This window comes from Amphiura filiformis, chromosome 11 (genome assembly GCF_039555335.1).
Source record: "Amphiura filiformis chromosome 11, Afil_fr2py, whole genome shotgun sequence".
NCBI classification, from domain to species: domain Eukaryota; kingdom Metazoa; phylum Echinodermata; class Ophiuroidea; order Amphilepidida; family Amphiuridae; genus Amphiura; species Amphiura filiformis.
This window is the reverse complement of record NC_092638.1, coordinates 15,291,438-15,316,095: the sequence shown is the minus strand read 5'-3', so window position 1 is coordinate 15,316,095 and position 24,658 is coordinate 15,291,438. Positions and strand designations below refer to the sequence as shown.

The 24,658-nt window shown below is 39.1% G+C and overlaps 1 protein-coding gene across 1 annotated transcript in view; it reads right to left on the bottom strand.

Moving 5' to 3' along the window:
* LOC140163508 (xanthine dehydrogenase/oxidase-like) overlaps window positions 1-24,658 on the bottom strand; it is a 79,193-nt gene that overhangs the window by 41,550 nt on the left and 12,985 nt on the right. The window contains exons 8-10 of the mRNA XM_072186822.1: window positions 22,914-23,055; window positions 13,781-13,890; window positions 12,715-12,899 (exon numbers count right to left, since the gene is read on the bottom strand). Coding sequence (XP_072042923.1) covers window positions 12,715-12,899; window positions 13,781-13,890; window positions 22,914-23,055 — 437 coding nt within the window. The remainder of the gene's footprint in view (window positions 1-12,714; window positions 12,900-13,780; window positions 13,891-22,913; window positions 23,056-24,658) is intronic.

The following is a 24,658-nucleotide window of genomic DNA, read 5'->3' as shown; positions in this document are numbered from 1 at the left end:
TATAGGATGGTCGCCATAGATCACTGCTTTTAGACTACCTCTACGATTGACATATACACTGCGCTATATAGTAGTGCTCGGTGTTTGGCAATTATAAAATCTGAATTATTGTCAATTTTTGAGTTCAAGACGCAAGCTTCTATCTCAATACGTGAGCTAATGACTATCATATCTGTTCAACACGTATGTTCAAGTGCAAGGAACCACATCTGGTTTCTTTATACGAAATCATTTACGGGAGATATTCATCATTTTCTACCCGGTATCCAAAGATTTTCGTGTGAATATCAAAATCGTGCATAGGACATTCACGTGTATCGATCCCGGGTATTGATTTTAGTATCTCTTGTGTACCAAGTAATACGCTGGCGAAGTTACGTAATAATCGGATTAACTACCATAGCAATAGGTGAAAACAAGTTTTGAATATACCGCGCTGCACTGATACGTTCACGCGGTACCTCTTCATTGAACCATATCATGCTGATTACTTGCACCTGTAAGATAAGTATCTTTGAAAAGACCAGTATTGTATTCAATCTATGATTGCAGACATACACAGGTGATGAGTGTAATCTGCTTGTAGTGCAGCGCGATATGTTCAACATTGTTTTCACCTATAGAGGCCGTCAGCGTGACGTCATATGCCGCCATCTTGTGGGTACACGCTGCGATGGTCGTTCGATCTCCATGCGTGATGACGCGTGATAACAGCTAGCAGCTGCGCGTGGCAAGCTGCGCCCTGCGCGTAGTGTCCGACGCATGAACACGCGTAGCATTTGTACCCACAAGATGGCGAAAGGCTGACGGCCTCTATTGTTATGGCAATTCATCCGATTAATTGCTCCACGCTCTGAACAACTGCCCCTTGTCACTAAATCAAGGTAGATACACCTGGCGCCATAACTCCATCCTCAAACACACCCTTAAAGCGTTAACCGGTCTTGAAAATAACAATATCCTCATATTCAGCGACATTTCGGGCTTTACCACAACAGGGGGTACCCTACCAGTTAATGTCATTGTTTCTAAACTCAAGCCTGACATTGTCATTCAAAATAAGCAGGACAAATCCATCCATCTTGTTGAGTTAACTGTGCCATTTGAAACCAACATATCAAAAGCCCATGAGCGCAAACAAACGAAGTACCTTGACCTTGTGTCCGACATTTCAGATAATGGGTTTACTTGTGATTTGACATGTTTTGAAGTCGGATCACGTGGGCTCATTACCCAGGAAAATGTTGGACGCATTGTCGAGATATTTTATTTTGTAGGCAGAGCCAAACCGTCCAAGAAATTCATGAAAGAACTCAGCAAAATGGCCCTCCTGTCTAGTTACACGATCTGGAATGCTAGGCAGGAGCCGGCCTGGGGCTCCGAAGATCAGCCCCACATCAGTTTGTGATCGCACCCGTCGCCCTGCCATTTTGTTGGGTTCTTTCAGTCCTGCTTGGTATTCCTGGTGTGTTCTGCTTGTTATTGGTATATTCTTGTGTATTTTTGATAATGTATAATATGTCACCCTGCATTAATTTGGGCATCTTGTCCAGATTTTGTCCTGGGTTTTTGTTCCTCCTTGTATTCTTGCATTGCTTATATTTTGTATTTTGCATTCCTGAATAAAGGTTGATATAACAACACATGCACTTTTTTCACTCAGTCGAGATTTCATAACCTTCCCTCGGGCCGATCTCCGTGTCATTTGGCTATTATATGTTGGACACTCCCTAGAAAGAATTATGATACTTATTTGGGTCTTCGGACCTCAACATATGCCTTAATATATTTCGTCTAGGCAGACAATGTGATGTGATTTTGCAGGGTCGGAAACGATAATGTCTACATGCTATTTTGTCAATCAAAATTCACAAATTTCCCCACTTTTAAAACGAAAAAGACTTCTCTGGTAATGGTGACAGCGAGAAAAATCAAATTTGCGTGTATTCATAACCTACTTCATGCTCAAATCTTTCAATTAAGTGGCGAGTTCTGCTGATATATGTCATATCTATAGAATTCGCGTAACGGAAATTTTGAGCATGAATTCATTAAATAAAACCTTACCTTTTCAACTTCTCCTCACAAAATTGGACACGTAAGAAGCCCAACACAAGCCTTGCACTGTGGTTATCTATATAATAATACTGGTAGTCTGTGAGTCTGTGACTCGGTGCCTCTGTCTGTGCCTCTGTCTGTGCCTCTGTCTGTCTGTCTGTCCGCCTATTTTCTCGGAGACTAGGGGTCGCACGTTCCTCAAACTTGGTGGGTGGGTGCAGCTTGATCCCATACAGAACAAGTTTGTATTTGTTAGTGGGTCAAGGTCACCCAGGGGTCAAATTAGTAAAAACTGTTTTTCTCAGAGACTGGGGGTCGCACGTTCCTCAAACTTGACGGGTGGGTGCGGCTTGACCCAGGACAGAACAAGTTTGTATTTGTTAGTGGGTCAAGGTCACCCAGGGGTCAAATTAGTAAAAACTGTTTTTCTCAGAGACTGGGGGTCGCACGTTCCTCAAACTTCCCCAGACAGAACAAGTTTGTATTGGTTAGTGGGTCAAGGTCACCCAGGGGTCATCTGAGGTCAAATTAGTAAAAACTGTCGTATGGGCATGAAACTTGGTGGGTACAGTCAACATTTAGAGTCAAATTTTGGACGGTCATTTTGGGGTCATCCAGGGTCACCCAGGGTCATTTGATGTCAAAAAGTAACAAATGTTGTATGGACATGAAACTTGGTGGGTACCGTCAACTTTTAGAGTCAAATTTTTGGACGGTCATTTTGGGGTCATCCAAGGTCAAATTACTAAAAACTGTTGTATGGGCATGAAACGTGGTGGGTACAGTCAACATTTAGAGCCAAATTTTGGAAGATCATTTCGAGGTCACAAGGGGTCATCTGAGGTCAAATTAGTAAAAACTGTCCTATGCGCATAAAACTTGGTGGGTACAGTCACCATCAGCCAGGTAATCGCGACAGCCGAGAACCGCCAAATACGGGTAACCGCCTAGTATTCATTATTTCCGATTGATATCTTCTGTTAGATATATTCCATATTTTGCTGGCAAAAGCTCCTCGCAATACTTCGTAAATGGCACCAAACTGTCATTATGATATTGACTGGACAAGTTATTCAATCTCAATTTCATCATTTCAAGGGTTCTCATTGTAGGTTGTCGATGTACGCTTAATGTGACTGAACTTAGTATCTGCAGGTGATACTAAAAAAAAAAAGATTAGAAATATTTGCTTATAGCATTGCGACTGACACAGCTACCCATCGCGCGGGACCGGCGTATTCTATACACTTATTGTAATATGTGCCAAGGAACAATGGGAAAGCGATTTATACTTAAATATCGCTTTGAAGATCTATTAAAGTATAAACCGCCCGATCGAAATCAGTGAGTGAGAAGGACAAAGATGCTAGTTTAAAACGACAGTAAAATTCCGTATTTCATCATCTATAATTATTTTGTGAGTTTTAGTGACGAGTTATTAGTAGAGTTAGAGCAGAGTGGGGGTATTTGGGGATAGGAGTGTGTTTGTCGATGGACTGTGGATTTGTTGACGTGGGTGCTGCGGGGTATGTGAGGTACACGTGTGTGTGTATTAGGGGACTGGCATTTTCTTCGGAAGGGTGGTCCCAAATATGTCGGTGAGCGGAGTCAATTTTTTATGACACCCCCCTATCGCGGGCAAAAGTTTTTTACGACCCCCCCATCTTGGGCCAACATTTTTTGTGACCCCCCCTTCCACCTACAAAGACTCAAGACAAATTATTCATCCATAACTTACTGGCACTGTCTTGAATCTTCATGAATGTTTCATTCACTCAAACAGTTAACCTCAATCACTCCACGAAAGTAATGCCACAAGGCAAAGGCAAAAATTAAGAAAATGTACGTTATTCGGAAGGCATAATAGATGACGTTTTAACGTGATATTTGTACAATATTTTCCAACCTAATTTTTGGACATTGTATTATTCTTACACATGCCTCAGCAGCCAGATGACCTTTTTTAATACCTCATTATTTTGGCTTAAAATGGACAGAAACCTTTCGTGATAGTTATTACGTATATTATTTCATCATTTTTGGTAATTTATGGTCAAAATTAAAATTTGAAAGGAAATTTACATTATGACGTTAAATGTCAATAGGCATAATTATCATGTGAAAATAAATGAAGGTGAAACTGCTTCTGCTATACGTCTTTGTTATTGTTTTATTGATGATGTTTTTAAGAAACATACACTCTGTATTTTACGAATAGGGCCTAAATCTTAACTTAGTAGAAAAATAACAAGAAACAAAATGTAGACCCTGTGCTATTTCACAAAGGGTCATCAATCATACAGATAAGCGCACCCTAAAACAAGCACCCCGCGCCCACACCCACCCATCACCATTATAGGCCCTACGCCACACTATATTTACATGCTACCACACACAGAATACCGCCGTATTTTATTTTTAAAACGTAGTTTAAAAACTCTGCAAAGTAAATCACAACTCGCCAATACTATATTCCACAAAAATGGATATTAATGTATTCGGATCACTGAGGTGTGTCCAAATGTATCCATTTCTATGGCCCTAAACTCATCAATTGTTATACCGTTACGGTTGGTTCATTCAGGGATAGACATGGAATAGTTTTAAGGTGAAAGAGAACAGGTGTGTAGTTCGATTCCAAAACCATTCATACCTATCACCTGTTTTTATCTGTATTATCATGCGATTGGCCCGTGGTACCTTATACGACTGTCAAAATTTTATTTCAATGAATATGATGACTATTGATGAGGTTGACTCTGCCATGAGTGACATTGTATTGTATACCCTCTATTGCTTTAGACTTGACCAAGTCTTTTGACATGGTTAGAACAGTAAAATTAATTTTCATGGTCTTGGAATCGAAATTCATGTAGGCCTATATGTAGACTGTATTTTAATAGGCCTATGCCTAAATTACTAAGTTATAATGGGTGTGCGACATTATCATTATCATTATCAAGATATCATAGGCCTATTATTTTGTATTTAACATAGGTTCTACTTTACAGTTAACATAGTAGGCCTACTTTATGAAGTAGTGTCAATGAATCATCAAAAATAATAATTCATGTAGGCCTGTATACCAAAATTATTAAGTTCAAAATCTTCCAAACAAGATATAAAAGGTATAACTTACGAGGGCACTATTTTGGTGCCACAGCTACATGCATGTAATCTAAGACCAATTGTAGGATATTGAGTTTGGATCTATGATTTGGTCAGTTTCCTAAAACTTGTGAGTACACTATTTTTGGTCATACGTGTATGTAATCTAACAGTATGGAAAGTGGTGCTAGCCATTTACATGTAAATACTAAAGAAACCACCATGAGGTAATATCATATTTATTGCAAGCTGGATATGACCAGGGATATGAGACAACACAACGTGGGGGGGGGCGGCATATAAAGCAATAATTTGTTGAATAGGACTATATTGTGCTTTCCTGTGACTTATAGACCCAAAGCCTTGGACCAAGGCTACTATAATTGCTTTAAGCAATGCGTAATGTAAAGCCAAAATATTTATTATTCAAGGTCTGACCGTCTGTTAACGACTTGACAACAGACACGCCCCCGGTACAAATAGTTGTATCTTGTAAAAGATACTGTTTATGGCAAAAACATTAAAAATAATACTTTAACATGGCACATCATACATACACATGTGTACACCTGCCATTCCAAAAAAAACACAGAGGCGTTTTGGAAACGTTGGTGTTCTGTGATACCATTAATGGTATTAATGAATTCAGAACCACATTAATGAATTCAGAGCCGCATTAAGGATACATACTCTTGAATTCCATCCAACTTGTCCATGTTTTCCATATTTGCAAATTTATGAAGTACATAAATGTATTCCTAACAATTTTTCGTTGTTACAACGTCGTATAAAAGTTATCTAAAGTCGTATAAACGTAATATATGGACGTTGTTTCGAGGTCAAGTTGTGAACGTCGAAACAACGTCACTATGACGTTATATCAACATCCGATAATAACGTTGTCACAACACGAATACGAGTTCACAAATTAACGTAATTACGACGTCCGTAGATTACGTTGTACCGGAGTCAGACTATAACATTTATACGGCGTTGTAATAACGTGCTTTATAATATTATGTCGAAACAACGTCATAAATTTACATACTAACGACGTCCTCAGATGACGTTGTATCGGGGTCAGTTCATGACTTTTAAACCATATTTTAACCACGTGCTTTATACGTCGAGACAACGTGACTATGGCATTATATTAACATCGGGCAACAATGATGCTCAATCCCAAATAGGGAGAGCGTATAAAAATTTGGCCCAAGTTTTGAACATCAGGAATAGAAGTCGTTACTCTGAGCTTCACGCTAAAAGCGATCGTCAGACGACACGATGGAGAAATTGTGACTGGACAACCATCTCCTTGGAATGGAAGAATTTACATTCTATGGTGTCAACATCCGAACTATTCAGATACGTATTTGTGTAACATTTTCTGAACGTATTATTCAAACGTTATCACCAGGTCTGATTAAACATTGCATAAACGTCGATACAACGTCATAATGACGTTATATCATCGTCCAAAAATCAACATCGAAAATAACGTTGTCACAACATGAATACGAGTTCACAGATTTACGTGTTTACAACGTAAAGGACAACCTAAGTCCAACGTCAGCGAACGTCGTGAAAACGTAGTGTGCTAGCTGGGTTCAACACTTCAGATATTAAAATGGCAAAATGTGTGCCTAAAAAGTGCTTTAAAATGATTTTAGTATATTCATTTTTGCCCTACATTATGTTGTTTACAGTTGCTAGGTGAGTGCAATTGGCATTGCCAGATCAAGCAAAAAACATTTCTGACACAGCTGAGTATAACTCAGCTAACACACTACGTTTTCCCTTAATTCCAGTCTTAAGCATGAGAAATATATTGTATGGCCATTTACCCTGTTCTATTGGAACATCATCCAGATACTCTGCTTCGCCCGTTGCCTGTTGCAACGCCGCAGCGTGTACTATTGGCCGTCCAATCGGATCAATGGCTGGTTGGTCATCTGGTACCGGCTAACAAAATAAACCAAACAAAAATCAAAATGGATGAAGATTGTAAGTCACGTTTCTGATTCACTTCCGAAGACTGGAAAGAGGTCTAAAGTCCCACATCCGGAAACCAGATTTGATAAACGAAATATTTTAAAAAGTTGATAGTTGATCATGTTGATCACGAGAATAATTCGATTCTGATATTCCGGTTGGCACACCATCATGGGTGATAAGACTACCACGTGTTGTTCATACCATCTAAAAGAAACCAATTTTATGGGACATGTATATATCATAATGAGCTTTCTTCAGTATGTAGGGTGTGTGTTTGTCGTCAAACGCGGACGGTTTTTTTAATGAAACTTGACGTTACTGCAACCGGGGACGTTTGCCGCCAAACTCATGTGGGTGCGGTGGGTGTGCTGGGGTACCGGTGTGGGGGTGTGTGGGGGAGGCAGTGTTGTAGTCAAGACCTCTATGTCCGAGACCGAGACTGAGACCAAGACCTGCCCGTCCGAGATCAAGACCGAGACCGAGACCAAACCTTCCGAGACCAAGACCACCCCTTCCGAGACCGAGACCTCTAAGTTCCGAGACCAAGACCGAGACCGAGATTTAATCCTGGGGGATACTCAAGTTTTGTTTGGGTAGGGGTGTGCCGCTGAGAATTTGAAAGGGAACCCATCATTGGACCAATTTTTCAAGAAATTTGGACCCGCAGTTCAAACACAGGGCAACTATTTGTTCATCTATTATGCTTTTGTGGAGAATGTTCCCATTGCAAAAGTTTAGTGGGATCCTCGCTTCCGCCACCTGCCCACCTATGTTTAATCACTGAAATTGGAAGTCTCAGATCCGAACATGCTCACTTATGATTCATTCACTTTTTAAAATGAATTCTGTACGCACCTTTATTCTTAACAATTTCTTCAACATTCATTGAAATTTAGGGTAAGGATAATGAACAACAACAGAAAATCATATCTTTTTCTTCAGGTCTCGACAGGTCTCGAACAAAAAAACGTTTGAGACCGAGACTTTTGAGTTCCGAGACCGAGACCTTGACATTGCAAAACTAGATCTCGAGATGGTCTCGAGACCTACAACACTGGGGTGTATGGCCTTTTGTTATCACCTCCAAACAGGACGTAACTGTGATACCCTACAAGCCAACCAGGGAGCGTCCCCGTTATGTGAGATGGGCTGCACACCCGGGCTGCAAATAACGTAAATACAAACAGTCACCATAGGGCATTAATAAAAGGTACTAAATTTGATGCCCACGTGACCCATGGGCGCCGCCATACCAAGACCACCAAGTGATCAGTAGATGGAATTTTTCAGACAAATGTCATCAAATAAGGCAACTTAATTACACATTGGGGTATTCTACTTTTTTAGTATGTTTTCAAGAACTAAATTTTGGAAGCTTTTACCGATGGCAAAAAAAGTTTAATATTGACGGAAACTCTTACAATAATACTACAAAAAATGACACATTTGCAAGAAAATTTGGACATGCATCTCGCGTTTCCAATTGAAATACACAGAAAGACCACCCGCTGTGCCAAAGGTCACCTGTCATCCTGTCTAGAAGCTGTAATGTCAGCGCCAATCTGGTCACGTGGGTATTAAATTAAGTGCCTTTATTTAAATACCCTAAGACGACTGACAAAATTGAGAGTGCGTCCCCTATCGGTGATTGATAGGTATTATGATCAAATTTTGTGCTATTTGTGTAATGTCCCTGGTTAAGAGATGAAAGTCAGGAAGTACCGTTCCCGTTTACACAGTCCCGGTTTTGGGAGGGATGGTAAGGGGTTGTGTATGTGTATGGGGGTAATGTTGTCAATCACCAGGATTACCTGAAAAATCTGAGATCCACTGGGAAATTGTTCATCGAAATTTCTAAGCACACTTTTTAGGGTTACAGGATCCTGTTAAAAAAAATAAAGTGTCAAAATAATATCTTTCGAAATAGCCCTGGTTTGGATATTTATTTTATAACCAGTATGAACCCGGCTGCGCATGCGTTGAAATGCGTTTTCGAAATCGTCATCATCATTAATGTCATCATCATCATCATCATCATCATCATCATCATCATCATCATCATCATCATCATCATCATCATCGTCATCATCGTCATCATCATCATCATCATCATCATCATCATCATCATCATCATCATCATCATCATCATCCAAATTTATTATCATACAGCGTTACTCAAACCTCAAGTTGGTCATTGGGCATCACTTGTTTCACGACATCAGTATAAAACTTGAAGAAGCAACTCAAAATCAAAGTGTGTCGATATTCCACCATTCCTCCACTAGAACCGGGGTCAAGGGTCATTTCCTTTACTAATCCTTCATGAGCTTCAGCCAAAATATGGGTATTCCATTTTCTATATTAAACATTAAAAACGCATGTTGCATTAGTGTTACTTATCTAACCTTAATCATGTTAATGTCCTAAAATGGGCAATTTCTGTGCACTCTTAGCCTAAACAGTCTCTACGCAGGACAACCAATTCTTTTGTTATGCAAGGCTCACTCAGTCATTTAATGAGGCAATACAAACGATCGAGTTTGGTGTTGAAATTTTGAGTTACACCTTTTCAATTTAAAATTAATTTTCTCGGCCAAATGAAAAGCAATAATTTTCATTTTTTCAGTAAATGTCAGGAAAAACTGTAATGCTTGATACTGTATTTTTTTTCAAATCCTAGTGTTAAACTTAGGCGTGAAATTCAGTCATTTAGTGTAAGATTTTCGATTTTGATAGGCTTCAACTCTGCCCGCGAGCCTTTTTTTGGATCAACCTTTTAGCTTTTCAAAGTAATATAGTTCGCTAAAGAAGGATTTTTCCCAACTTCCACGCGTGAAATCTTAGGCTAATACTAGCATTGTGAATCGATATCTCTGGGTGCCCGGCCTGGCTACAGTGTTGCCAGAACTTCAATATAGCAAAGAAATTACCTAGTGTTTCAATTGTCATGAAGGTGACTGGGTATAGTGCCTTTTGTTTGTGTTTGTTTGAAATTGCTTAAACCCACCGAAAGTCATAATGAAGCAGCCAAAACAATACAAGGTTAAACATGGAAGTTTATAACAACCTATTATAATGACCTAAAGGAAAAATCATGTATGGCAACAATGAGCCTTGCATTGTAAGTCATGGTTAAAATGTGTTGAGTACCACCCCTACCATCCCTACATACACCCCACTACCCACCTCACACACATCTGCACCCACCCCACCCCCATAGGCCTATATAATATTACATACCGGAACCTAATAATATTTATATAGCAAGGCTATAGCTATACATTTAGAAAGTAGGTCCTATAGCGCTAAATTATGACAAATAGGCCTACACAAACCCGAACGTAAGTCTGAAGGGTGTAATGAAAATGAAAATGCCAACCCGCGATGGGGGGGGGGGGTCATTCAAAATTCAACTGGAAATTAAAATCCCCTATAATAACACGCGAATTTTTCTAGGTTTGGACAGTGGATTTTCCCATGGACCTCATCCTAGGTAAACAAATAAACAAACAAACAGACAAAATGGTTTTCATAATCATGGAATCCATAGCCCCTTTAAATTGAAATTGCAGGCTATCACGGGAGCAAATTTCCAAAATTCACCTCATTTACCAGAAAAACCAATTGGGGATTTGGGCTACCAAATCCCTGGTCAGGCAATCCTGGTTTTCAATGGAAAAGGGACCTGGTTGACAACAATTGAAATATCGATTATTTCTGCTGGTTGCTCTCGAGATAAAGTACTGAGTTTGACATTTTCGGAGCATGAAGGAAAAAGGGTAAAATAAAAACGGAAATTCTGACAAAACTATAATATATAGACCCACACGATGTGCCTTACAGAGGTGGGAAATATCTTTTTAGCAAACTATATTAGTTTGAGACGCTAAAAATGAATTCCGTAAAAAGCTCGCGGGCGAACTAAAGGACAAAAAAAAAAAAAAATATCACACTAAAAGACAAAATATGATGCTTGAATTTTAACACCAGGATTTAAAAAAAAATTTATATCCAAGAACTATGTTTTTAACTGACATTACTGAAGAAAAAAAATATTGCTTTATATTTGACCGAGAAAATAAATTTCATAGCAAAAAGGTGTATCTCTGAATTGTGCTGATTTTAACATGTATCGATCGACTTTTAGCGCGACTATGCATTTCTAAAGAATTGGTTGTCCTGCGTAGAGACTGTAAAAAACATAAGTTTACGGATATACAGTTCAAATGTATGAATTTCATTGCGTATTTCGTGATTTTAGCATTCTCTTTCACCGGTATGGGTCAATAGAGGCAATCGATACACGAAAAATGATTCCAGAGCCAATCCATGTCAACTCCTGGGATGTGCACCGCAGCACCTCTTCAATTTTTTTTCTTTTTGTGTGGTGCTAGATATTGGTGAGAAAGTAAAATGCTGAAAATTTGAGCTTCATACTCCATTTTGTTTTCCTGTGGTAGCAAGTTGAAATTTAGGGGGGGTCAGCGTAAAAAATGTGTCGCTACGCGAAAGACGATGTTTGGAGGGCCATAAATGTATAAAGGGAACCCATACAACTTAAGTATCCTGTGGTACTTAATTGTGTAGAATTTAAATCTGCCATCAGCAAACTTGTAAGTCCTTTACTTAAAAAGATATAGGGCCCTCAAAATGCAACTTCATCCATCCAGGACCAACTTCGGGGGGTCAGAACTCCAAAAGTAAAAATAATTTTAATGTCCATTTTTTGGTCAGTCAAAGCCCTTTGGTGGGATATTACTCCTATCCCATATTGAGCCTATTAGAATACTATTAGTTGAGATATTACCCATGCAAAACCCCAATTGTTCATTTTTTGTACATTTTGACCCCCCTGAAAACCAATGTCAGACATTATGCTCCACCATCAACTTCAGGTATGTTGAAAATATGTCCTTGGACAACATTTATGAGAGATATTGGCTTTGGGTCTCGATGGCTTTAGCACATCAGATAGGTTTACCTACTCCATAGAGTTGTACATAAAGAGTCATTACATGCGAAATCAACAATGTGTACAACTCTATGGAGTAGGCAAACCTAACTGATGTGTTAAAGCCATCGAGATAAAATATTTGTAAAAGTTGTATGGGTTCCCTTTATACATTTATGGCGACACATTTTTTATGCTGACCCCCCTAAATTTCAACTTGCTACCACGGGAAAACGAAATGGAGTATGAAGCTCAAATTTTCAGCATTTTACTTTCTCACCAATATCTAGCACCACACAGAAAAAGGAAAACTTGAAGAGGTGCTGTGGTGCACATCCCAGGAGTTGACATGGATTAGCTCTCCACCAAAATTTCAGTTGATTCGGATAGAATTTGCGAATCGCGCATAACTGTACCACACCGCCCTCTATGTTTTGTAATTTCCGGCTGTCGACAGCCGGAAAATACAAATTATTGAACGATGTCTTTGTCAAACGATCGACCCCGCAAGAACATTTCAACTGTTTTGGTGTAAGTTGGGGTTGAGGCTATGGATCACGAAATGCCCTTTAAAGAAAGGATTTCTTTTATTAATGGCTTACTTTCCAATCAGCCTGTTGGCTGTGTCTGTAGCTATCTTAGTTGTGGCGGCCACTCCTCCAAATACAAGGCAAATATCCTGTACGGTCTTTGTACTTTCATCAAGTTGAAGTCTGAATGCTGCATTGACGATGGCTGTATCCACGTGATTACTACGTGACACCTTGTACACATTGATGTACTCATCCTAGTTGAAATGTAATAAAGCGAACTAAAGCAAAATGTAACAAGTTTTTATTCTTGACTCAACCCATTATGTAACCTTATTTGGACAGGGCGCATTGTCGGATGTGTTTAGTCACGCATATCTAATCGCCCTCTATACCCGAAGTGCATTTTTGTTATCTGGAATGAACCATTGACTATTGCAAAATTTCTCACTGATGAATAACAGGAAATAAAGCCCAAATATTTCTCATGATATTGATATACATATGAATTGTAATATCACAATAATTTACTAATATATATAAAAAAAAGAAGCGGCTGATTTTATCCATATGTTTAAAAACCATTAAATTTGTAATACTTAAGTTTTTTTTCTGTGAACAATAACAGTATATGTTCTGTGCATTGAGAATGCTTATAGTCCTTTCTCGCAAAGCAGGCACAGTCATTTCATGACGTCAACTTTTTTCTAGGTCAAATCTGTCTCGTTCGAAGGAACTCATCGCTTAAGTTGGTTTTTGCGGAATATCAATTTTAAACGTCTTATTTTCTCAAAAAGAGTCATTTTCATTGTCCTCATAATATTAGCTTGCCAATGATATGATGTTGTACGAGCAATATATATGACCTTTAATGTCCCACTGCATGAATTTAATTCATAAGTCTCAATGTTTTGAATGTTAAATAAAAGGATAAAAACACCAGATATTTAATCATAATCCCAATGCAAGGTATGGTCAACTGTGCCACATGTGTACAAAAGCCAGACATACCAAGGTCAGAAACCCCATTGGGTTATGGGAATGTCTTTATACATCCTCTGATTCAGAAAGCAGACTCATTGAAATATTGTACACAATAATCACGAGAGGTGAGCGCGAAATAACAACAAATATTAACCTTTTTGGTGAATGGAATACTGATATTCACAATGACTTCATCTTCTGCAACATTTGTCTTCAATCTTGAAGGAAAGAAGTCTCCTGACAAAGGCACTGTCTTCTTGACTCCTGAAGGAAAAGTTATTAACATATAAGGTAAAGGTAAAGGAGTCGAACCTGCATGTTTAAAGGCCGCAGTGCCCAGCTCTCTTTCGATAGCGATTAGGCCAGACTTCATCGTGAAATGTTGCTATGGGGGATCGCCACACCTCCTCCACAGTGAGTCTGTTACCTTCCCAGCATTTAAGGGATCTGGAATGAGCGTTTTGAGCGTTTCGACAGTATTTTTTGTGGGACATGAGAGCACATCAGACATATCGAATTGCATTCTGAATACGAAGAATGTCTTTCTGATATCAAATAATTTTCATTTTTTGAAATTCACGATATAATACAAATTTTATGACAAATTATTAAAATTTGATATTTTCACATTTTGATATATAACAGTCCTCGAAGTAAATTTTATAAATCTAATAACATATTCTTAAAGTGTATGTAGCTGGGAGGAAAAGCCGACGATCAATTGAAAATTTTGACCTTTCATATTGAAGATATGGATTTTTTCCCCAAAAGACCTAATTTTTTTGGTGTTTTGGGAAAAAATCCATATCTTCAATACGAAAGGTCAAAATTTTCAATTGATCGTCGGCTTTTTATCCCAACTATATTTTTTTTATTGTTGTACTTTCAAGTATTATTATCTGATTTATTGATTCCGTTCAATTAATTTTCATTTATTCATATTTCGGCCACATGATACATTCGTTGTACATATTAATTTTGTAGCGTAAGTTAAATTTCCATCTTGTTCAGATTGGGTGCCACAAGTTTCACGCTCTGCGTTTTTGCGGCATCCACATCTCTTCACTTTTCATGTTCTTATTGTGTTTCTATAAGTTATCTCATTATGTTTTCCTTATCTTTAATTTCCATTTGTATAATTTTATTGTGAATTGAGATGAAAACAAATAAACTTGAACTTGAACTTGAACTACATACACTTTAAGTATAAATCATCAGATTTATAAAGTTTACTTCGAGTACTGCTAAATATCAAAAATATCAATTTTTAATCATTTGCCATAAAATGTGTATTACATTGCGAATTTCAAAAATCAAAATTATTTGATATCAGAAGGACATTCTTCGTATTCAGAATGCAATTCGATATGTCTGATGTGCTCTAATGTCCCACAATAAATACTGTCCAAACGTTCATACCCCACCCCTTAAGAATGTCGGTTCCCATTTATACACCTGGGTGGAGAGGAGTAATCGAGATAAAGTGCCTTACTCAAGGGCACAACATGATGGCGTCGGCGGGGCGCGAACCCGTAACCTTCCAATTATGAGTCGGAGCCCGTTCCGCTTGGCTACCGTGCTCACCAAACACAATTATATTTGTATATTAACATATTCAGTTAAATATGATAATTTAGATATTGGTTCCTCAAAAGCACTTTTCTAAGTTTAGCATGTTTAGGACGCTTTGATCTATATTTAGCTTTTCGTTGAAGGACATGAATTTTGAATTTTATCATTCAAATGGTGTACCAAATCTAAATTGGGTATTATGGTTATTATTGAATCTACAGAAATCAATAAGGTAACAAACCAAAAGTTCGATAACATCCCATAAACGAAAGTGCTTTCGTTAGATGGCTAACCATCTCCCTCCGTTCCTCTAACGTAAGTTTGAAATTCCAACCCGAAAGATCAACTTTGTCCTATATTTAACACGTTTTTTACAAAGGTAATCGTAAACGTTTTAGGACGTCATTAAGCTTTTGGTTTCTTTCCTAAATCTGCTCTTATTAGTAGACACTCCTGTGTATAATCCAATGATTTGAGAAGCTACCATTTTTGCAGAACTGAAATTATACGAGTTAAGGCAGAACCTTGGGTAGGACGTTTGGATCAACCTAATATAGATATCGATGGGTGAATACAAGAACGACCCATCTGCAATAGCTGCCTGGTGTCATATTTGTACGATATAAAATGCAGTCAGATGTCTATACGTCAGGCTTTTGTTGATACGATATTCTTGCACGAATCCCTTGATACATGTAATATAAAAAGATTGAAATACCTTTATGTGCTGCTAATGTGACAGAGCATCTGGATGCAAGAAAGAATGCGTTGAGATCTGAATGAGGCTGGGCAGCTATCAGGTGTCCGCCAATTGTCTGGAGGAAGGCAAATATTTGTACACAAGAAGAGAATAACTCGGTGTGTAAAGGTGATCCCCACAATGTATAGGCAAGTAACCTGTGAAGGGCACTTTATAGATGAGACGATTGCAGTGTTTTTTAAAAAACATATTTATAAACACAGATTCGGAACTATATAGTTTATCGACATGCTTGAGGTAATATCATATGACCACTGTTCATATATCCACCTTTTCGGCAAATCCTATAGTGAATTAATCCAATGCGAACATCGTTTCCGCCAATCGTTACTGCGCACGGTGAATGCGTAGTTACGATGTGCAGCGTGGGATTTGCCGAAGAGGTGAATAACCTTATTACCCTATTGATTTGGCGCATGTTTTGAAACCATCAGCCTAAAAGGTGGTCTGGCAGTTGTCGCAGTGGCGTAGCCAGCACTTTTTCAGAGGGGGGGGCAAAGGGGGCAAGACAAATTTTAAGGGCACCTTTTGGCGACAAAATCAGTTAATGTTACAAATGGCAAAAATTTTGCCATATTGATGCTAAACTGGTGAAATATAGTACAGAAAGTGAATAAATGCGTGAAGCGCGCAAAAATGGGCACTTTTTAGGTTAAAATGGCAAAATATAATGTAAATTTGGTCAGAAACACAAAAAAGTCTTTAATATCGGGGCGGTCACCATCCCAAAGGGGGGCAAGAGGGGGGCGGGGCAAGACTTTTCACAGGGGGGGCAGCTACGCCACTGAGTTGTCGGTTGTGTCACGCCACATTTCGTTTCACCTACAGGAACAGTGACCATGTTCATTGAGCCAAATAAGCGCTAACTCATTTGTCATTATTCTATGTTGCGTATTTCAGCGTATTTTGAATAACACATGCAAATTATCTGATTAACATTCGTAAGTACATACGTTATTACGTCGCAGACTATGTCTACACCCAAAGGTTCTGTTTTTCCCCAGGACAAGCTACAAGCGTTTACAAAAGTTTATCGTGAGTATGAAGATCTATCTTTACTCACCGCAACATTCCTTATTTGTTCTCCAGCAAACCTGGCCAATATCTCTAGAAGTGCATCAAGGGTTCTTCTTTTCTCATCTATATATGCATCGTTAATATTGAAGGGAGCAAAGGACACACGCTTTTAAATCCGTATTGTATGATTTCTTAACGGCCTCACCCCGCCCCACTATAATTGGAATGAGGCTATGTGAGGTCAACTCAAGGTTAACCCCACTACCTGTGTCCGGTCTTACTCACTTCTATTGTTTACTCATCTTGGAATCTGTAGACATACTCCCATCAGTGAATAGGATATGAGACACAAAGACTTATTCGCCAGCGAAGTGTTACGTGTAATCCGATTATCACTATGGAAACTGGATCACGCTTTTGAGTTCTGCACCTTGATCAAAATGATCGCAACACAATGTCTACGGCGTGTACTACCAGTTCCGAAAGGTGCGTGATCCAGGTACTAGGGAGTTACGTAACCACTTCGCTGGATAATTTTTAAGTAGTAAATAGCCCAAGGAAACCACAAATCTTTATTACTACAAAGTGGACTGAAGGAAATCAGCGTTTTAAATACAGAGGGTAGCATAATAATTATTTAATGATGATAAATGAGCCAAAGATGGCAGCATAGAGTTGACGATGCACTACCATGTTCATGTTTACATTGTCAATTTGTTAAAATCTGTGTGCCGAGAACTGATGAACATATTGCACTTTTCTTCTCATTATTGTCATAGTTGACGTCGGCAAAATTAGTTATATTTTTGCCTTAAGGGTTCAAATTTGTGAAATTTCTTGTCCGTTATTTGTTATTTGTATGACGTCATAAGTGTGACGTATTTAGAGGATAAAACCAAGACGCATTATGGGCAATGTACAAAAGGTAGTTTAAAACACAAACTTGAGGAACCAGAGGAACATAATTGACCTTTTCGGTAAATCCCATAATGCTTTGCGAGTACACCTGAGATGTCATCATTTGACGTCACGACGATGCGCAATAACAATGCGCAATAACAATGTTCGCTAAACGATGTGCGCAGATCGGCGTGACGTCAATTGACGGCATCTCAAGTCTGCTCTCAACCGGGGCTCTCAAAGGCTTTACCGAATTTACCGAAAAGAGCTGACTTCAAGAACTCCTCTCTTCCAACTCGGAGCTCATCCAGCCTCTACCATGTTATCTCGCCAGTGTGGTATGAGTAGGCAGAAGGAAGGCACACTTTCGTAGGGTGAACCTTCTTTAACCCAGCTATGGGTAAATAGCGAATACTAGCTATGGTTTAAATAGTCGTCAATGGTCAACAGCATTGATGTATGTGTTGCGCCGGAGGAATCAACCGTATGGTCAACGACAAAACACAATTACACAAAGCTCACATCTGGCATCCAGGGAGATGGTTTGTGTCAAGAGGAGGCTAGTACTGTAAGAACTCAGGAATGGCCCTCTACTGTTGGTACGGAAGGACCTGGCCACCCACTGTACTATTTGGCCTTGAATGTAAGCATGAGAGTACAAAGTCAAAAGAAAACGATGGTATCGGAAGGTGCGACCCGCAGGCCGGAAGATACGTCAATGGCTACTGGGGAAGAGAGAGATGCTGCTCAGAGTACACCTGTTGGTGATGACAGATCAGGATTAAAGCCTGCTACAGGAAGTCCTGTTCTTGACGGTCCCAGGAAGGAAAGGAACAGCACCCCTTTAAGGAAGCCAATAAATATTGCTACATGGAATGTACGCAGTATGTCAGGAGGAAAGATTGAAGTTGTGGAGAAGGAGATGGTTGCAAACAATATTAAGATCCTAGGAGTAACAGAGTTGTGGTGGCTTGGACAAGGGAGGTTCACTACAGATGATGGAAGTATGTTTATCTATTCTGGAAAAGATACTGGAAGGAAACGTGGAGGTGTGGGTTTCATAATAGAAAGAACCACAGCCAAGTGTGTTTTGGGATATAATCCAATAAATGAAAGAGTGATGACTGTAAGACTGCAAGGACATCCTTTAAATATATCTATCATACAAGTGTATGCACCAACATCAGATGCATCAGAGAGTAAGATGACAGACTTCTATGAGATGGTACAAGGAGTTATGGATAGTATACCTAGAAGAGACTTACTCATCGTACTGGGGGATTGGAATGCTAAGATTGGCAAAATGAAGGAGAAAACTGGGTGTATAGGCCAATATGGACTTGGGATCAGAAATGAACGTGGAGACAGACTGGAGGAATTTTGTGAAGCTAATAACCTAGTCATTGGGAACACGTTATTTCAGCATCATCCACGGAGACTGTGGACTTGGATGAGCCCAGGAGATAGAACAAGAAACCAGATCGATTACATCATGGTCAGGAAGAGGTGGAGAACATCACTCCAAAATGTCAGGACACGACCAGGCGCTGACTGTGGTAGTGACCATCAGCTACTTGTAGCCAAAGTAAAACTAAAACTGAGAGCTAAGAGAGACAATGCACCACCTACCAGGTATGATGTTGACAACATTCCCACTCAATATTCAGTAGATGTGAAGAACAGGTTTGATGAGTTACTGAAAGTTAATGAAGAGGAGCAGACCCCAAATGAATTGTGGGAAGACATGAAAGAAGCAGTCCAGAGCACAGCAAAGAAGTACATCCCTAGAAAGATGAAACGGAAACAGCCGTGGATCTCTCAGCAGACCTTAAACCTAGCTGATGACAGGAAGAGAGCAAAGGCAGATGGAGGAAAGGAAGAATGGGCACGCTTAAACAAAGAGGTCTCCAAAAGTTTTAAGGAGGACAAAAGAAACTACATCGAAAGGAAGTGTGTGGAAATGGAAAGATGTAAGGGTGACTCAAAAATAGCTTTTGGTATTGCCAAAGAACTTACCAAGAAGTGGACCCCAGGATGGATGTTATAAATGATGAGAAAGGTAACACTCTTACCGAAAGTGTAGACATCAAAAGGCGATGGGTTCAGTATAGTTCCCAGCTGTTTGAGGCACAAGATGACAAGGTGTATGTACAGTGTGAAACGAGTGAGGAAGAACCTCCACCATTGAGATCTGAAGTTGAGCTTGCCATGGAACAAATGAAAAATGCTAAGTCACCTGGCATTGATAATGTAGCTTCTGAGTTGTGGAAGGCAACTGGGAAAGAAGGATAGACCTAATGTGGCGTCTATGTGGTATCATCTGGAAAAAGAAGAAATGGCCGAGAGACTGGTGCAGGGCAGTATTTATTCCACTGCCAAAGAAGGAAATTTGAAAGAGTGTGCCAATCACCGGACCATCAGCCTGATTTGTCATGCAAGTAAAGTGCTTCTGAAGATCATCATCAAGAGAATGAAGAACATAATGGAGCAGGAAATATCTGATGAGCAGGCAGGATTTCGTGAAGGAAGGGGTACTAGGGACCAAATTGTCAATATCAGGAATGTGATTGAGAAATGCAGAGAGCATAGACTTCCTCTTTACATGTGCTTCATAGATTACAGTAAAGCTTTTGACTATGTTAGCCACCCTCAGATGTGGGAAACTATGAAAAAGATGGGTTTTCCAAGTCATCTTGTGGATCTGATCAGCTGCTTATATGAAGACCAAGAATCGGCAGTCAGAACAAGTAGTGGAGACACAGATTGGTTCAAGATTGGAAGAGGCTTACGACAGGGCTGTGTGCTATCACCAAACCTATTTAACATCTACTCTGAAGACATAATGAGAACAGCTTTGGAGGGGTTTGAAGGTGGAGTGAAGTTTGGCGGCACAAGAATTACTAACCTGAGGTACGCCGATGATACCACTCTTATTTGTAGCAGCAGAGTAGAGCTGATTGATCTTTTGAAGCGCATCAAAGAGGCCAGTGAAGAAAAACACCTTCTCCTGAACACAAAGAAGACAAAAATAATGGTTGTAGACAGAAAGAAAAAAGTGATGAGTTTGTGATAGATGGACAACAGATTGAGGAGGTGAAGCAATTTGAATATCTGGGTTCAATGATTAACAACAGTGGTGACAGCACAACTGAAATTAAGAGAAGACTGGCTATTGCAAGGACAACTGTGCAGGGCATGTCAAGCATATGGAAAAGCAGAGGCCTATCCATTGACCTCAAGGTACGCCTACTTCGTGCAACTGTGTTTTCCATTGCCACTTATGGATGCGAGTCTTGGGCTATGACCAAGAATGATAGGAAAAGAGTAGATGCTTTTGAGATGTGGTGTTACAGGAGGCTTCTACGAGTGACATGGAAAGACAGGAGAACAAATTCCTGGATCCTTGACAAGATTGGTACAAGTCTAACCATCAGAAGCGGCATAATGGAGAGAAAGCTGAAGTACTTTGGCCATATTGTCAGGAAACATGGAGGTGTAGAAAAACAGATTTTGCAAGGGGCCATGGAAGGCAAACGAGGAAGAGGACGTCCACCAACATCTTGGACTAATGACGTGAAGCTGGTTTCTAACCAGGGAATGCAAGGTGCAACACACTTGGCATCGGATCGAGTGAGATGGCGTACTCTTGTGAAGACCACAGCAGCGCTACACAGCGCCACCTGACACACAGAGAGAGAGAAATACAGAGGGTAGCATAATAATTATTTAATGATGATAAATGAGCCAAAGATGGCAGCATAGAGTTGACGATGCACTACCATGTGGTCTGATCAGCTGTTTGTGTATTCAGAGAATTTAGCAGAGAATTGAGCAAAGTGATGAATTTCGGCAATCTGTCAAATTCATAACGGTAGGTTTCTAGCACCAACCTGGTATTTTCGTAACGTGTTCCTGGCATACATCGTAAAGTTGGCTGACAGTAACCATAGAACCCACTTCCAAACCTTCCTCAGTTATCTTTATTTGCTGCAGCTCATGAACATGAATGGGTGCCAATATGACCGGATAACTAAAACCTGTAAACCTCTTCTGAATACCTACCACGGGGACAATGATTTTGAGAAAATTGTTCTGTTAGCAAAGCAAAACCATTGAAAAACCACTTATCTCTATTACAAGTTGTTTATAACGTATAGCAGCAGTAAAAGCAACAACAGCACAACAAACAACAGGATATTCCAGTTCAAAATCCCCTTCAAACCCTTTATATGGAAGACATGGCCGTAATCTCCCACATAATGAGGTGTAGATTTCAAATGGACTCACCCATTCAGGTAACCCATTTGAAATTCACACTCCCTGTGTGGATGATTAGGGTCATATCGTCCATTTGGGGTGTATACTGGATTTCAACTGGAAAAGCACAATACAAGAGCAAACGCAGCAGGAACATGATAACAACAATATGAGCAGGGATCACGTCACACATACTCATGGTCTCCATTTCAGTCGTTCGTAACAAACACACTGGGCAATCAATCGTGTAGAATATCTTGTGCAAGAGATTCATGTTTACATTGTCAATTTGTTAAAATCTGTGTGCCGAGAACTGATGAACATATTGCACTTTTCTTCTCATTATTGTCATAGTTGACGTCGGCAAAATTAGTTATATTTTTGCCTTAAGGGTTCAAATTTGTGAAATTTCTTGTCCGTTATTTGTTATTTGTATGACGTCATAAGTGTGACGTATTTAGAGGATAAAACCAAGACGCATTATGGGCAATGTACAAAAGGTAGTTTAAAACACAAACTTGAGGAACCAGAGGAACATAATTGACCTTTTCGGTAAATCCCATAATGCTTTGCGAGTACACCTGAGATGTCATCATTTGACGTCACGACGATGCGCAATAACAATGCGCAATAACAATGTTCGCTAAACGATGTGCGCAGATCGGCGTGACGTCAATTGACGGCATCTCAAGTCTGCTCTCAACCGGGGCTCTCAAAGGCTTTACCGAATTTACCGAAAAGGTCAATTGTTTTATGTAATATTCGAGGCACCATTAGTTACCTAGAGCAGTATTTCCAGCAATGATTGGAGCACCAGGGTGCTTTGATTTTAATTCCAGCAACTCCTCAAGGCAACCGATGGAAGCCCAAGCAACCCCGCCATTGCGAAACCAACACGTCTTCAGGAATTCGCCTTTGGTAGTCTGTATTATGTCATATGTGTTGATGGATAAAACAATGATTAAGTATAACTATCATTTAAGGAAGCATCTAACTGCTATCTACTTGACTTTATGTCATTCAATATACATGTAAGTATATTGAGATATTTACCTCAATAAATCCATGGATTTTTTTCGGCAGGGCATTGTCAAATGTCGGGAAAAGAACCTTTGAAAAATGTGAATTTAGTCGAGATGAACAAATGTTAGCCTAAAATCACGGTGTTATTATTATTATTTATTGTCAATACTATGACACCAAGCAATTGGTGGTGCTAATTTGGTAAATGGGTTCATTGTTAATGTTAATGATGCATTTTTGGACACTGTGCTGCGTGAGTGAAAATTTCATGAATTTTTTTTTATATTGTTATCATGGTATGGGAAACATTATTAGCCACGAACCAATAAGTTTTTTTACGAGATATTATTTTTGTACCGTTGAAGTGTAGTGCCCGGATAGTTGGGTTCTATAATAGTATTCAGGTTTATATCATATGTCGTGTTTGATGGTATCAAATGCTTTGGAAAGATTAAGACAGTTTATTTTGTGAGGCTTGCTTCATTGATTTGTGTTGCCAATGTGCATTAGTGCCATATGTGTAGTGTGCTTACTACACAATCTACATGGTGTCTCAATAAAAATAGGCCCTATGGAAAGTGGTGCATAACTTAAAATATCGGCAGTAAAATAAAATTGTTTTTTATACATTCATAAATCATGAAGTGTCTGCTAAAGAATGTTGCAAAAACGATCCAAATCCGTTCACGCGTCACTGAGATAATTAAGTTTGTACAAATAGACACATTTTGGACCATTCCAATGGGGTAATAATGTGTAGTTTATTATAAAAGAAATAAAAGGAAACGCCAAGTGTTGCTGAAATCAAGTGTTCAAAATCAATCAATCAATCTCCCAAAGAATGTTTTTCACACGTTTCTCTTTGGGTTAAGGGCTCGGATAGCAACGTTTGCACATTATTTTTTGTGGGACCTGAGAGCACATCAGACATATCGAATTGCATCTGAATACGAGGAATGTCCTTCTGATATCAAATATTTTTTTCAATTTTCAATCATTTGCCATAAAATTGCATGATTGCGAATTTAAAAAAATTATTTGATATCAGAAGGACATTCCTCATTTTCGAAATGCAATTCGATATGTCTGATGTGCTCTCAGGTTCCACAAAAAATACGTGTTGCTGCTCATACATTTGTCAACCAACAGTAGGGCTGAACTTTATATTGAAGTGGCTGAAATATTTGATTCAAAAGAAATTGGTTCCCTCAAGATGAAATGTCCAGGTGATAGTATTGATGGTGAAATAAACAAAGATTGATAAACAACATCAATAACAGAAAAGTTGCTGATCAGACAAGTTATCTCCTACCTAGCAACACTGGGAGTTAAGGTTTGACACTATTTCAAACTATTGCGATTTGGTAGTTCACATCATATTGCGAATGGTAGTGAGCTTTGGCTGAGGGATGAAACAGCATCACTTTTGTAAAATGTACATAACTCATTAACAACAATAAATTAATGAGGTTTTCATAGTATGAAGTTTTGCAAAACATCAAT